General features: G+C 37.8%; 1 protein-coding gene across 5 annotated transcripts in view; it reads right to left on the bottom strand.

Moving 5' to 3' along the window:
• SNX29 (sorting nexin 29) overlaps positions 1-16,767 on the bottom strand; it is a 459,625-nt gene that overhangs the window by 414,441 nt on the left and 28,417 nt on the right. For all 5 annotated transcript variants that reach the window (XM_032773958.2, XM_032773950.2, XM_032773968.2 and 2 more), the window contains 4 exons: positions 16,169-16,239; positions 14,077-14,325; positions 6,733-7,105; positions 5,828-5,946 (listed from right to left, as the gene is read on the bottom strand). In XM_032773958.2, coding sequence (XP_032629849.1) covers positions 5,828-5,946; positions 6,733-7,105; positions 14,077-14,325; positions 16,169-16,239 — 812 coding nt within the window. The remainder of the gene's footprint in view (positions 1-5,827; positions 5,947-6,732; positions 7,106-14,076; positions 14,326-16,168; positions 16,240-16,767) is intronic.

Here is a 16,767-nt window from a genome sequence, read left to right as displayed (position 1 = left end):
TATATATTCTGGTGACACATTATGGCAAAATAAAGAATCTTTAATGTACACTGTTTTACAGACTCACTCCCTGCCCTGGAGTTTGTGCTCCATATCATCTCAGGATCATAATCATTCAGAAAAATGATGCTGTAAGGGATTAGTTTTGTTGGTAAAAGGATTCTGGAAAGAAATGGGTTTTGGGGTGGAGTGCGCGTGGGTGCAAGGAGAGAGTGTTCCATCTGTAGAAGGCAACAGGATAGGAGTGAAAATAAAAGTGTAAGAAAGATGAAGGGGGCAGTAACATAAAAACTAGGAACAGTGCAGAAGGAAATGAGAGCACAGGTGTAGGAACACAGACATTAACAGACAATGGTAATCTTAAAGTAACGACATTGTTAGTTATGTACATCTGATTTGGTAGTTTTAAGGGCCCATAATAAATGCTAGCCTTACCAAGGTCTTTCAATTTAAATCTCAGAGTACCGTAACTCCTCATTTAAAGTCATCCCGGTTAACTTTGTTTTGTTGCTGATCAATTAGGGAACACACTCGTTTAAAGTTGTGCAATGCTCCCTTATAACGTTGTTTGGCAGCCACCTGCTTTGTCACTGCTTGCAGAAAGAGCAGCCTGGTGGAGCTAACTGGTGGGAGCTTGGAACTAGAGTGGACTGGCAGCCTCCTATCAGTTCCCCACTTCCCTAAGTTCCCTGTGCAGAAGCTGCCCAGCAGGCTATCAATTGCTGGCAGTTCAGCTATCCCTCCCCCCACTGCCATGTGCAGCTCCCACCCTCTGCCTTGGAGCTGCGCCCGGGAGCCTCCTGCTTGCTGTGCAAGTGGGAGAGAGAGGGGAGCTAATGTCATTGGGTCCCCCACCCTCCGCTCCTGCACCCAACTTACCCCATCTCCATAGTGGGAGTGAAGGGACACGACAGAGCTAAGGATAGAGGGAGCTTCCTGGCAGCAGCAGCTGCTGTCTCAACTTGCTGATCTACTTAACAAAGCAGTGTACTTAGAGTGAGGTCAGCCTACCTAAAGGGCCAGTGCGCATCTCTCTCCCTCTCACACACACTGTGTCTCTCTGTCAGCCATGCTGTCTCCCCTCCCTCCATTCATGCTGCCCTGTAGAGTGTGAGGCTATATTAACAACAATGGGTTAACCCTTGAGGGCTCAGCCAAAAGCTAGTTCATCATTTAGCAGTAAGGCATTCCCTGGGAAATATCTCACCCTTTTCCACCCTCTGACTTTACCACCTCAACCAAGCTTCACAATCATGATCGCTGTATACAATATTAAATTGTTTGTTTAAAACTTAGAGAGTGGGGGGGGGGGGGTGTTGGCTGGCGAAAAAAAAAATTCCCTGGAACCTAACCCCCCCATTTGACATTAATTCTTTATAGGGAAATTGGATTCGCTTAACATCGTTTTGCTTAAAGTCACATTTTCAGGAATATAACTACAACGTTAAGCGAGGAGTTACTATATATCCAAATTAATCCACTTTCAGTCCCTACAGAAATCCTGTATTTTCTCCCTGGCTCCTCTAACATCTAAATAACACTACTGTAGATATTGGAGGATGACAAATAAGTAAATTGCTATGAGAATTCAGTTCTCCATAGATCTTTATGGCCGGGGAGTGGGGAGAGAGAATGGGCTATCATACGCACCCAGCAGATGAGACTGAGACATAGCATTCAGTCAAACAGCCATATTTTGTATATTCCTGTATTAAACCAACTACGTTACTTTGGTTATAAGTTATTTTTCTCTAGTTAGTATCTGCCTAAAATTTCTCTTCTTTAACTGAAACTTTATATTCCTTGGCCTCAACCGAACAGCGAATTCTATTTTTGAGAGTATTCATTATAGTTTTATACACACAAATTTAACCATCACCTATTGCACAGATTAATCTTGTAATTTTACTATTGTAATATAATACTAAAGTATGCATATAATTATTTTAAATCAGCTATATTCAAGTCCTTCAACGATTAGGCTTTTCAGGATTTGGAAGTGTCTGTGGTAGGCATCTATCAGAAACCAAAGCTTTGTTCCACGACAATACATTAAAATTTGCATTAGGCCATTTTACATCTGTGGCATCCTGTTAGTCCTTGACCTTTCAATCTCCACTTTTAGACAAGTGGTATTGTTTTTTAAATTTGAATAGTTTAGGCAGATGTTGTGTCACAAAATCATTGTGGTGGTCTAAATTTCATGTCAGGCACAAACAATACGAACTGACATACAAAAATCAACATCCATATTATGAATGTGTTTAGGACATTTAATACTTTTAAACTTCACAGTAATGGTACCAAAGTATTTATTAAAATAACTTATTTTTTTTTTAAAGAATAAAACCTATTCTATCACACAACTGAAATGTTGACTTGAGATTACTCCAACTTCATGTTCGCCTGGCCAGGCATACAGCATAAACTGCTAAGGATTTCAGAAACACAGCTGTTTGCTCCCCTCTCTAACGTTATTTTTTTGGCCGTCTATATAACAATATGAGTATGAGTGTAATTCTTAGTTCTCATCTTTGCTAGCAAACTAGCTAGCTAGTTGAAAAATTACGGATAGCTTTGTTTTACAGTATATTCTCATCTCTCATATTCTGAGGTGCTGAGCAGCGCCTGCATCAATTGCAATGGGAAAGAGGATATTCAGCACCTGACAAGATTGGGAATCAAGTCCTTTTAATTTATATACTGTGTACAATTTAGTTATTCATATAGTGCCAGATTCTGCAAGGTACAGAGAGTCCTCAACTCCTGTCAATGTAATGAAAGCTGAGACTGTTCAATACATCTCAAGAAAGTGCTCAGCACCTTTCAGAGTTGGGCTCATGGAAGTCAAAAGAAAGCTGCCAACAACTGATGAAGTGCCTCCTCCTGAACAATCATGTATTATTAACTGTGAATTTAAGATGCACCTCTCTCTCTCCCTCCAACCCCCGCTTCCACCCCCAATCCCCCAACCCAGGAAGACCATTGTCATAGCATCCTCAACCAAGCTTATGACTCAGGAGAATTACATAAATTCGTTGCTCTCAAAATGACGGTTCTCTGCCTGTGCTCTGTATCCCTTTCACACCTCAACACAAACAAGTGTGCTGTTGTTTACTGTTATCTACACACACTTAAGACTGCATACTTTTTTTCTTTTTTTGCTACTTTTAAAATATTTTTATTACTTTCCTCATCAGGCACATCTCTACTAACCGATAAATATTCCAAAATTCCAGTTCTAAATAATTTTATTTTAGTGAACAGTTCAACATTTCAAAAGAAATTTTATATATTTCTTTTAGTGAAGACAACTATAAATTCCTGCTATGAGACCTTTTACTGTAAACATTTTCACTGAAACCATTAAGGTATTTCATTTTGAATCCACAATAATCTTCAAGATGGCAAGTATACTTAGTCCCACTCGTTACTGAAAACCTCTCAGCTGGAACACTTCCCACACTGGAAGACATGCCAGAGAAACTTGCTCTTCCACATCACCCCAGTATGTCTGATGTGTCATATTATAATATGGAATATTCACAGAAACACACACATTTTCTGGCATCAGCAAGATAATTAATGTCCAAGACAACCCATGTGCTGCATGGATCTACGTCCATCCTCCATTAGCTCAGTTTTTAAGTTAATTATCTAAATAAATTGTACCAACTATCAGATTTTCTTCTTGAAGACACCATCCTGGCCACCATGGATGTAGAAACTCTTTACATCAATATTCCACACAAAGATGGACTACAAGCTGTCAGGAACAGTATCCCTGATGAGGCCACAGCACACCTGGTGGCTGAGCTTTGTGACTTTGTCCTCACTCACAACTATTTTAGATTTGGGGACACCTTATACCTTCAAGTCAGCAGCACTGCCATGGGTACCCGGACGGCTCCACAGTATGCCAACGTTTTTATGGCTGACTTAGAACAATGCTTCCTCAGCTCTCATCCCCTAGAGCCCCTCCTCTACTTACACTACATTGATGACATCATCACACGGATCCACGGGAAGGAGGCCCTTGAAGAATTCCATCTGGATTTCAACAATTTCCACCCCACCATCAACCTCAGCCTGGACTAGTCCACACAAGAGATCCACTTCCTGGACACTACAGTGCAAGTAAGTGATTGTCACATAAACACCACTCTATACTGGAAACCTACTGACTACTATACTTACCTATATGCCTCAAACTTCCAGGCAGGACACATCAAACAATCCACTGTCTACACTCAAGCTCTACGATACAACCGCATTTGCTCTAATCCCTCAGAGAGAGACAAACACCTACAAGATCTCTATCAAACATTTTTAAAACTATAATACTCCTCCCCCCCACCCCCCGGGAAAGTGAGGAAACAGACTGACAAAGCTAGACAGGTACTCAGAAGTCACCTCCTAGAGGACAGGCCCAACAAGGAAAATAACAGAACATCACAGGCCATCATGTACAGCCCCCAGCTAAAACCTCTCCAGAGCATCACCAACGATCTAAAACCTATCCTGGGAAATGACCCCGCACTCTCACAGGCCTTGGGAAGCAGGCCAATCCTTGCTTACAGACAGCCCCCAACCTGAAGCAAATACTCACCAGCAACTATACACTACACCACAGGGACCAATCCCTGTAACAAACCCTGTTGCCTTCTCTGTCCCCATATCTACTCTAGTGACACCACTGTAGGACCCAAACACACCAGCCACACCCCTCTGCCATGTACATTGGCCAAACCGGACAGTTCTATGTGAAAGAATAAATGGACACAAATCAGACATCAGGAATGGTAACATACAAAAGCCAGTAGGAGAATACTTCAATCTCTGTGGACACTCAATAACATATTTAAAAAGTAACCATTTTTCAACAAAAAAACCTTCAAAAACAGACTTCAAAGAGAAACTGCAGAGCTACAATTCATTTGCAAACTTAACACCATCAATCTGGGCTTAAATAGGGACTGGGAATGGCTGGCTCACTACAAAAGCAATTTTCCCTCTCTTTGTATTGACACTTCCTCATCAATTATTGGGAGAGGACCACAACCACCGAATTTGCCTTCAGCATTGGTTCTTTACTTGTAAGGTAACTCCCTTCTCTTCATGTACCAATATATATTTATGCCTGCATCACTACACGCATCTGAAGAAGTGGGTTTTTTACCCATGAAAGCTTATGCCCAAATAAATCTGTTAGCCTTTAAGATGTCACCGGACTCCTCATTGTTTAAATAAATTGTGTAATGCACAAAGTTAGTATTCAGAGGATATGAATAGAACATTCATCGAGTCAGAATGCATGCTGAAAATGTGGTGGACAATAAAAAGGGAATTGACTTCTTGAAGTTTACACAATATATGCCAAAACATATGCAATTATACTTTATAGCTAAAAAGGGGAGTGTTTTTCCATTCACTTAAAATCCAAATTCTAGTATATGGCTGGCTAAAGCCCATTTGAGAGATTCGGGAGTTCATATAAATAATACATAACTACTGTATTACAATCACTAATAAAGAGAAGCATGTGGAACTGATAGCATGTCAAATCAAATACATACAGGTAGAATACGCACTAGTGTTTTATCAAGAATGATAGCACTGAAGTTGTATAAAAATTATGGTATACCAGAACAGGTTTCAACACAGTAAAGAACTAGAGCAATTTACTGAAATTAGATGATAGTAAAAGCAGCAGAGAATCCTGTGGCACCTTATAGACTAACAGACGTTTTGGAGCATGAGCTTTCGTGGGTGAATTCCCACTTCATCAGATGCAGATAATCATAAATAGATAATAGTAAATACCTACCAATCTGGGAGTAAGAACCAGCAGCACTGACAGGAAACAGAATATCTGAATTATCATTCAGGATCTGCAGGGGAGTCCAAGTGCATATCTGTGAATTGCATGTGCTCCCTTCATATGGCCTAAATAAAAACACATAAAACACAGATCACTGCCCATCATACATTTCTTTGAAATATAATATATACACATTTTGTACAGCATTTTCAGGACAGAAGTTGCTATGAGTTATGCTAGGAAATAATTGTATCTCAGTTCCCCCTCCATGACCCCAATCCTTGTGATTAGATGTATGAAGAAATATTTCAAACATAACATAGATTCACAGAAGACTTGGCTGGTCCAAAGTAGGCATGCAGGCTGGGCAGTGCCCTGTTCTCCGCCGTCAGTGCCCAGTGGTCTGCCAAATATGATCAGGAAAAGAATGGGGGATGCAATTTCAAAAAATAAAATATTAAAACTGTGTCATTTAACTATGTATTTTGTTTCCCCCAACCTCCCATTTAAAGAACAAACATCATTTTACTTTACAACCAAAATCCAGTTGATCACATACGAAGGATGGGAAAATCTCCAATGGGTAAGGGTTGGTTTGAATTTATCATCCAAAAGTTTGGATGACTATTGGAAACTTGAGTCTGAAAAGCTCAGCTGGAAATCTTATAAGAAAACTCCTGGAAATCTCACAAGTTTTTCTTCTGGTCCTTGCCAGAAATCACAAGTGAAGAATACCAGATTTTACATTTTGACCATGTGAATTATTTGGGTAAGTTATAGTTTGATTCTAAAAATAGGTTAAAAAGTTTAGGGATCTTATAGGTTAGGCAAATTAATTTTCCAGTTCTTATTAAGCACTTGAAGCAAAGTAGAACTGCACAGACAGTTTACTTTTGGCTCTATGTACTCACTTTTCTGAAACTTTTGTTTCATCTTCCACGCTTTTGTTTCCCAGTGTCTTTCCATATATCTCATCCTCATTTTCATCCATATCTTCATCATCAATACTCTTCACATCAAGCTTCTGGAAACTACACTCTCCATTCAAAAACATGGAATCACTTTTCCACAAATGAGTATTCTGATTTCCATTTAAATTTTGTACAAGAGAGCCTTCAGAGGAAGGTAACACAAAAGCTGAAGACTTGTCTGAGTTCTCTTCTGAGCTTTCTCCTGCAACTGCTGTCTTTAAAGTATCTCCTAAATTTTGTTCATCTTCCTCATCAAATGAGATGATGTGTGTCACCCTTTTCTTCTTCTTCCGATCTTTTCTACATTTTAAATCTGGTGGCAACAAAAGATTGATTTACATATTTTAGAGAAAAGCAGCTAACAACAAATGGAGACACCTAATTCATGTTTTAGGACTTTACTGCCTTTCCTTAAAGAGGTGAACGTACATGATGATGGGACAGGGGAAACAAAACACACACAAAAAGATTTTTCCAGGATTAAGGCTGCCAAAGCAAGTTTGCACACTGCTAAAATGACATATTTGAAACAAAAAGATAGCAAAGTATTTAATATCTTCCCCACCCTAATCAATCAAGTCACTAACATTTTTGATAGTTGCTCAGGGAACCTTGATGGGAAGCGTTTCACAGAAAGAAATTCCAGATACTTAAAAAGAGTATTCCGTGGCAATTATTTAAGAGTACTACTACAAATAGAAAAGGGTTAAAATAACAAAGAATGACAGATAAAATTAGTGTTTGTAGTGTTGTTGCAGCAATGTTGGTTCCAGGAGACTACTGGACTGGCGAGTAGTGATCCATCTATCAGGGATCGATCTATTGTATGTAGTTTAGATGCGATAAATCGATCCCCGATCGCCCTCCTGTCAACTGCTGAACTCCAGCTCGGCAAGAGGCGGAAGCAAAGTAGACGGGGGAGTGGCAGCCAATCGATCCCGTGCCGCGAGGATGCGAAGTAAGTGATTCTAAGTTGATCTAAGATACGTCGACTTCAGCTACGCTATTCTCATAGCTGAAGTTGTGTATCTTAGATCAATTCCACCCTCCCCCAGTGTAGACCAGGCCTAAGAGGTAGTATCTTTTATTGGACCAACTTCTGTTGGTGAAAGAGAGAACCTTTTGAACTACACAGAGCTGAAGAAAGCTTGTCTCTTTCACCAACAGAAGTTGGTCCAATAAAAGATTTTTCCTCATCCACCCTGAGTCTCAGACAAGATTAGTGACAGGTCATAGGATACTTATAAAACCTAATGGGTTTATATTCTTTACCTTTAAATGTACTTTTGAACCTGTTAAGCAGTTTATTTAAAGGACCCCTAACTAAATGGCTCAGACTTTGAAGAGTTGTTTTTGAGGAGATGAGTGGATGGAGGTGATATTTGTTTCTGGCAGCATACTGGAACTCTCTTAGAGAACGAAAAGTTCAAAATATATTTTGAAATTTCTAAATTTTGTCCCTTGCCCTCATCCAGCTACCCCACCTCTCCCACCCCGTCCCGGGCCACAGACACACACCATTCAACTAAACTAATATTATAGTCTTCTGCCTTCCCCTTTTGATCTAGAGGGCAGGGTGGATTTGATTTAAATCACTAGGCAGGAAGACTTGGAGTAATCATGGATTTCTACATAAAAGTGCATTCTTGTTCGTTGTTATAACCTTAATACATATTCTTCACAACTCATAGATAAATGTAGGTTTCATTTTTAGAAGGTACACACTATACATTTTTAAGTGATTTATTTTGAAAATTTTTCAGATAAGTTTTACAGCTTATATAGAAAATGAATGAATTGTTTGGTTATTTCATTTACCAAAGGTAATTGAAGCAGATATTTATGAAGTATTGGAGGTGAACTATCTCCAGTTCAAGGTTAAAATTAATATTTGGGATTTTCTATTAGGAAGACATCACCAGACAGACATTTACATTGTTTATTTAACTAAACAACGTTCTGTATTCTGGATTTTTTCTTCAACAGCAAACATAAATATTTTAACAAAACAAGCATATTAATTTTTTAATTTGGTTAAATATTCAGTTTTTTAAAATCAGGTTTGTTTTTGTTAAAATTGTTTTTAACTAAAATTGTTAAATGAATATTAAAAAAAAAATTGACGGGTCAGCCAGGTCAACATGAGAAACTTAAATAATATTGGCTTTCAGCTAATCAGTTGTCTCATTCTGTTTGTTATAATCTGGAAAAGAAAAACAAGCTTTCCTGCTTTTTCAGGTCCCAAACGATTTATCAGTTTGGAATGAATTAGTCCAAAAGAAGAAAATATTCTTTCTACACCGTCAGAAGAAGCTACTGCTGTTAAAAGTAAGATTATCACTTCAACAGTCTTTGAATCCAAGTGCTTAAGTGACTTCAACTAGTTCACTGGTGTGATTTTCTTTAAAACATCAGCAGCAAAATACATTCCTTGAATGGTTCACCCTTAGCTCTGAAGTTTATTATAGTTGGCATTATGGAGGAATGATTGCTGGATGTTCATGTCATAGTCAACTCCTCTTCTTCAGCAGTTAAGGTTTGACCCTGGTACCAAGTATTGAGAACATTTACAAGAAAATAAGCTGGAGATAGCGAATGGGACAAGCACTTTTTTAATGCTTGTAATTTAACTCTGTCATTGCATATTTCTCTTTTTAAGATCTCATCCAGTTCCTTTCAAATTTCAACAGCGCCAGCAATAAAACAGCTATTTCCCTGCATTTGGTTCAAGGCTACAGAAATAGGGTTCAGGGTACTCAGCATGTGTTCAACATTTCTCTTAAGCCTCTTCTCTTAAGTTGAAAACGTTGGCTGCGACAGTGCCATCTATTTTTTCACAATTTTGTTCACAAACTGTCATCAGATTAGGTCAGTTCTTGATACAGTGCTAAAAACAGTCCACTACTGAGTTCCATTGCACATCTTGTGGGAGAATTAGCTTGGTTCCTCCCAATTTTTTTTCAGAGTAGCTGCTGCAAAGTGGTTGTTACGGAAGCATCTTGCAATTTTAACATTAGCCTTTATTTCTGGAACACTAAAGTCTTTGGCTAGAAAATGCATCAAATGAGCACTCCAACTGTGTTATTAGCTTGGGACTCTCTTCACTCTCTTCTAAATAATTTCTTCTCATCTTGGATACATTTGCAGCATTGTCTGCGACTAAGCTGCGTACTAGATTTTTGAATTTTTTTTCACAGTTTGTTATAGTTTACAGCTACTTCTTGCAAGTATTCTGCTGTGTGTGCATTTCCTGGTGTATCAATTGTTTCTATAAGGAAGACATTCCCTTCTTCTATTGTCACACAAGCACATACTACAGGATCATTGTGGATATAGCTCCACCCATCAAGACTCAGGTTAAAACAATTTTACCCTCTAATCTTTTGCACACTGCTCAGTTTCTCTTTCATACACTTTATCCAGCAATTTGCCTGCTCTGTAGGGTGGACTGTATCCTGGTCTTAATGACTGAACCATGTTAATGAAGTGTGGGTTCTCAATCATATGGAAAGGAGAGTTTGTTGCATAAACAAACCAGGCAATTTTTTCATCCATTACCTCTTCTTGTAATCTGCTGGTTCTTATCACAAATTTATCTATGGTTGTTTCTGGATGATGGAGATTTTTTTTTTCTCTTTGCTACAAGTGATGTACTGTGGCTGTGTGACATACATGATGTGACTGAAACACTATCATTGGCAGAAAACTCAAACTATGAAAATTATGGTGATCTTGAAGGTGGTTAGTCTTCATAATCCTGTATGTTGAGGATGGATTCTCCTAAACAAAATAAGTCAATGCAGTTATTCAACTATTATTACCATACTGCTCATTTAGTATTACTCATTGCATTCACTGACACTTAGTACTACTTTAAAAGTGAAATTGTAAAAGGAAGATCTGCCTATTTCAGCTATTTATTTTTTTATCACACTGCATCTAAAATGATAGTACCATAGAGTAACAACTATATTTTTTGCTCAAACATGAGAATTCAAGAATAGTCCAGAAGGAAGACAGACAGTCCTTAAGAAAGAAGTATGAAATAAAAATGTTTACCAACCTGAAGATCCTGCATGTTCCTTTCATCATTTTCAATGCAGCTTCCTCCTGAGAAGGAACACTTCTCATGATGATGTTTCACTGAGGCAACCAGGTCTTCCATTTCTTTGTTGCACTGTTTGCATTTTGCATGCATGCCTGTCTTACCCACAGGGAGAGGAACTTCATTAAAATATTCCCAAACTGGGTCTCTTTTATGGTCTACTGCCATTACTGGTTTTCCCTTCTAGTGAGAAAATGGTATGGGAGATCTCAAAATCAATGAACGCTACACTCAGAAAGACCTCAAGACTTCTGGAATATGCTGCTCAAACACCTTCACTTTTGTTTCTACTGCCTGTCCCTCCCTTCTCACATTTATCTCCAGAATTCTTCTCCTTATCCAGATCTATTCCGCCCACAATAATTTTCTATTCATTGAAGTTTTTGAAATTTTGCACTTCTACAGAGAGGTAAGGGATTGACTCTTTGTACACAAATTTGCAGAGGGACAATAGAGTTGAGGTCTGTTATTTCTCACCTCTGTATATTATTTATTTATTTTAAAACATTTTTGTTTTAACAAGCATGTTATTTCTGGAGACACAAATCCACAGTTTGAGAACTGCAAAACTAAGCATCACTGATGGCATCTTCTGGACTGAGCACTAGTTCCATTAGGTAGCTAGAAAGATTAACCTAAATAATCTATACAGAAGCCCCTGGAACTCCATAAAATTGAGTCCCTAATCCATGAACTACTGGAACTCATTTACAAATCTTTTTTTAAACATTACATGAATATATTGTCTCATACTATAGAATTAGAATTTAGAATCCGTATTTCATGATGAGATATCTTTCAGCTATAACATATCTTCAGTAAAACTATCTTTAGATAAAATGCTTTTTGAGGACAAAACCTATCAAAAAAATCCAATTTAAATAAAAAAAAATCCAATTTTTTTATTTAAAAAAATAATTGATTTTTATCCACCCTGCTAGAGGGAAGTACAACTGTTATTTGCCATGGGTGTACATCCCATTTCCCATCACGTTTACTAAGTACATTGTTTTCTATATTTTATTATTTACTCAAATGTCAGTTACTAACCTAAATAATTACTCTATCACTTAAAAAATGATGTTCTGCACTTTAAAACAAATATACTTCTTGCAAGGCAGTGGCATATACAAGAAACCATCATGTGTTAGTAGATCCAAGGGCAACACTCTTCTGCTCCATCCCTTACATCTGTGACATTAGACTTATTTTATCTGACAATACATCAGGTCCTGTCTATACAACAACGACACGAAGAGTTACTAAAAACAAATACAAAAACAGTTTGGTCTCATTCTGGAAAGGAGTTAGTTGATTTTCAAAAGCCATTTTAACCTGTTCCCACAACTAGGCAGTGATGTAGTCTTGGGATTGGCTTTCAAGAGACCTTTTAACCAATTTATGCCTAACCTGCTCTGGCAAAAAATAAAAAAAAGTTTCCTGCTCCTGCCTTTTTTGTAATGTAGATGGGATGTAAGTCACTTCAAATAGCTACATGTTATTTTAGTACAATCCAAGAATACCAGAAACACATAGGCCTGGAAAACTGGTACGGTGGACTGATTCTTTTCTGCCTCTCCCCAACCCAACTCTGATCAGCATATATCCACAGAAAACTTCTTCCTAATGATAAAATGAGGATGGAATGTATTCTGAACACAAATAAAAGAAGCAAGAAAACACAAGCAACAAGCGTGATTTCAATGGAATCACCTGACAAATTTATTCTAAAAATTCAATTTACTGCTATATTTGAATGCATCTAATGTTTCTGTTCTATCGAAGTTCCACACTAATGTGCAGCATATGGTCAAGTATTCTGTTGTTTGAACTGTAGAATGCATTTTGAAATAATAAAAGTTATTCCAAGTATGGAAGCATCACAACCCTCTTAATTCAATTTAGCTGAAAATGTGCACAAAAACCTTGGTGTCAAGATATTTTAAAAATGCATTTTTAAAATGAACAGCATATTTTAAATACCAGAAAAGTAAATAATTTTTGCTCTCCTCCCGCACTTACACTACACACATTTACACATTTTCGTAGTTCTAATGGAAATTCATAAGGCATCAAAAACCTACAATGAGTTCTCTTCTTCTATCATCTAAAGCAATACTTAAGCATCTCAAAGTCAGACTTTTTATTTGATGAGTACAAGACTGCCAAAATGGTGCTTTATGTTTGCAACTTTCAGTTTCCAGAGATGAAAACTTACCCCTTTGATACTTGCATAGCAGACTACATATAAGTGAAAGCTGCATCTTACTGCACTATTTTAAACCTACAATAGACTTAAGTCTTCACAGATGCTGTGAGTGGCTGTCCAAAATTATCATCTGCCATGTTTGTGCAGCTGCAGCAGGGCAATAGCACATTCAAATGTTCTAACCTTGTGTGGCTAAACTATGATCTATAAAGCATAATTATTTATTATTTAAGGGACTTTATAGACTATATACACTGTCTGCCCAAACAGTTAACAATCAAGCTGGAGTCTGTAATCTAGATACACAAGTATAGGCATCTCCCACTGTATTTATCACTGATGGGTAAGGATATGTGCCAAAAGTAAACACATTATTATTAAAGGGACAATGAGTCAAGAAATTAGCATCTGCCAGGTCTGATATACACCTCTACCTCAATATAACACTGTCCGCGGGAACCAAAAAATCTTAACGCGTTATAGGTAAAAACGCGTTATATCAAACTTGATTTGATCCACCAGAGCACGCAGCCCCAGCCCCCCCCAAGCACTGCTTTACCGCATTGTATCTGAATACGTGTTATATCGGGTGGCATTATGTTGGGGTAGAGGCGTAATGATTTAGAAGTGTGCCATAACAAATTTCAAGTGAAAATCCCAAACTGTCAAGAGATTATAATTTTCTATTCCCAGAGGTACAAATAGCACAATGCATATATCCATTATACAGAAGAGCTTTTCATTTTCCTTCAAACCAATATTTCCACAGTACTTTTCTTAAAAACTAACCTACCAGTTTTAAGTTTAAATTGTAACAAACAGGATATTTAAATTATGTGTAACAAATATCTTTAATGATTTAAAGAATTTATTATTGATATTCTTTTAGAGTCTTCCTTAATCTAAAAAAATTAAATATTTGAGCACTTTATATACATTTTAATTACGTTAGTATCCCCAAAATGCTTACCCGCACTAACATTCTTTGATAGAACTGGAAGTGGGTCAGTGTCTTGATCAGGTTTGATTAAAATGGAAACAGCAGAAGATGCTGTTATCTCTCTTAGAAGGCTGCTAACACCTTGGGTGGATTCCTTCAACAATGAGGTTACATTTTGAGTGGATTCTTTTAAGAGATCAGAGACGGTAGGAGTGCATTTGCTCTGCCCATTTAAGTCCTTGTTGTCGATGTTAATTGCAAAAAGAATGGAGTTCAGACCTTTAGATAAAGCAAAAAGAAAAACTATACAGCAACATAGCTGAATGCATATATGCAATGATATTTCATACACAAATGAAGTTAACAGAACATTAAGGCTGCAATGAGGACGTCTGAAAATAAATCCACAACGAAGAGTAGATTTTAACACTGCCTCCTTCTATAATTCACTAATCACATACTATCTCAAGTATCACATAGTGGAAGATCTGTCCTGATGACTCACAGATCTACCTCTCCTCTGGACCTATCTCCTTCTGTTCAATTAAAATATCATCCTGTCTCTCTGACATTGCCTTGTGAATGTCTAGCAAGCACCCAAAGCTTAATGTGGCTAAAACAGAGTTCTTAATCATATCCCTCCTCCAACCAGCCCCGCTAATTCCTTCATTGATCACTGTGGACAACACCTCTGCCCTGCCTGTCACTTAGGCTCCTAATGTGGGCATCATCTTCAACTCGGAACTCTCTCTAGGTTCTCACATTTAGGCTATGTCTAAATCTTGCCAATTCTTTATGTATTAGATCTCTAAGATATGACCTTTCTTATCCATCCATGCAGCTAAAAATTCTCATCCAAGCTCTCATTAACTAGCACTTCAATCATTCTAACATCATTCTCTCTGCCTTTCACAAATAGAACCTTGCCCCATTTATATCTATTCAGAATGCTGCTACAAATATCACTTTCCTAGCTTGTAGCTTTGACCAGGTCATCCCTCTCTTTATATCCTTCCACCAGCTCTATTACATCAAACATAAGCTGCTTGTCACCACTTCCCAGGCCCTTCAAAGTCTATCCAGATACTACCTATGATCTTGCATTTGCTATTAAGATGTTGATGCTCGCCTATGATCGGCCCATGATTCCAGCCTCCTTCACCCATTTGTTAAATTTTCTCACAACCATCTCTGTGCTCTCCCCCATGCTACCCCTCAAGTTGAGGCGCTCCCAACAAATATCCACAAAACTAACTCATTATCCTCCTTGAGAAGCCTCTTCAAAAATTCTCCTTTGCTGTAATCCCTACCAAAAAAATTTAAAAAAAACCAAACATTCAACAACAGGTAGGCTGCTGGTTTGCTGAGACCACTGCCTATCACATTGACCAATATTGTCTTTGTTTCCCTGTACGACTGTATCCACATGTTGGCTCTTGTCCTGTACTGAGACTGTAAACTCTTTGGGGGAACAGACTGTCTTTTTTGTACCGCGGCTAGTAAAATAGAGTCCTAGGCCATGACTATGGCTTTTAGGCATTAATGTAATAAAAATAAATAAGAAAGAACATTACACAGAGGAAGGATGGTCCAGTGGCTAGAACATTAACTTGGACTTGCCAGACCAAAGTTCAATTCCCTGTGATCCTAGATGCAATTCAAGAAATAGTATGCAGTTAAGTAAGACTACTGCATTGCTGACACTGTCAAAATGCTGCTTAAAGTTTTTTTGCTGTTAAAAAACAAAGTCAGTGTTCTTATGAATAACGTTTCCCAATTATTTTCTTTGCTAGTGTACTGATACAGCAATATAAACTATAATTTTGAAAGATCAAGGTTTGTAAGCAAAAAGTTAAAGCTCCCACACAAAGTATACCCATCAAGTAGAGACCTACAAAATCTCAGTGCTCCCTCTGGATATTGGCACCAGCTTAAATTACAATGTTATGTATGTCCCATTACTGAGTACATAAAATGAACCAGCACTCGCCTCACCAACAGCACCCAACTCATTGTTTTATAAAGTACTTTGCAATTACTACAGAAATAAGCAAATTCCAAAAATGAAGTCTCTCTCACAACAGTATCATTCAAGAGTTTGCCTTAAAATGTCCAGGCTTACCAGCTGCCATCGTAGGGATCATACTAGAACGTTCTTCATCCATCATAAAAGACCAGTCTTCATAGAAGACACTATAGATTAAAAGGTAAAAAGAAAGCCACATTGTTGAATACTCTTTATTTAGCATACACTGGTTTTGAAAAAAGAAAACATGACATATTAGCTGCACAGAGGCTCGGATACATCAGCTGATCCAAATACAAACTGCAGTGGCCGTTTAAAGTCCCTGATATGCATGAGATGGAAGAAAGAGTAATATAAACTCTAGGCAATTCTAAACTAAAAGTAGACACAACAATTCAAATGTGAGTTGTATAACAGTGAATACTGGGAGTTAAAGGAAATAGTCTGCCTTTGATCTTCAGATTTTCTAATAAGATGCAAATCATTCAGATCAGGAATCTCTCAGCTGTAAGACTAAGTTTACAGTAATACTAGCAATTATTTCTGGATAAACAGCTATATTAACAGCCATATCACTTACCACTGCACATGTACGTAGTTGCCATATTTGAGAAATCCAACATTTCACCCATAGCTACCAAACCATTTTGGAGCAAGTTAGAAAGGATAGATATAAAACAAATAATCAGAACAGA

The sequence above is a fragment of the Chelonoidis abingdonii genome, chromosome 9 (genome assembly GCF_003597395.2).
Source record: "Chelonoidis abingdonii isolate Lonesome George chromosome 9, CheloAbing_2.0, whole genome shotgun sequence".
In the NCBI taxonomy this organism is placed as follows: Eukaryota; Metazoa; Chordata; order Testudines; family Testudinidae; genus Chelonoidis; species Chelonoidis abingdonii.
The sequence above is the reverse complement of the archived record's forward strand: the minus strand, read 5'-3'. Positions and strand labels throughout refer to the sequence as shown.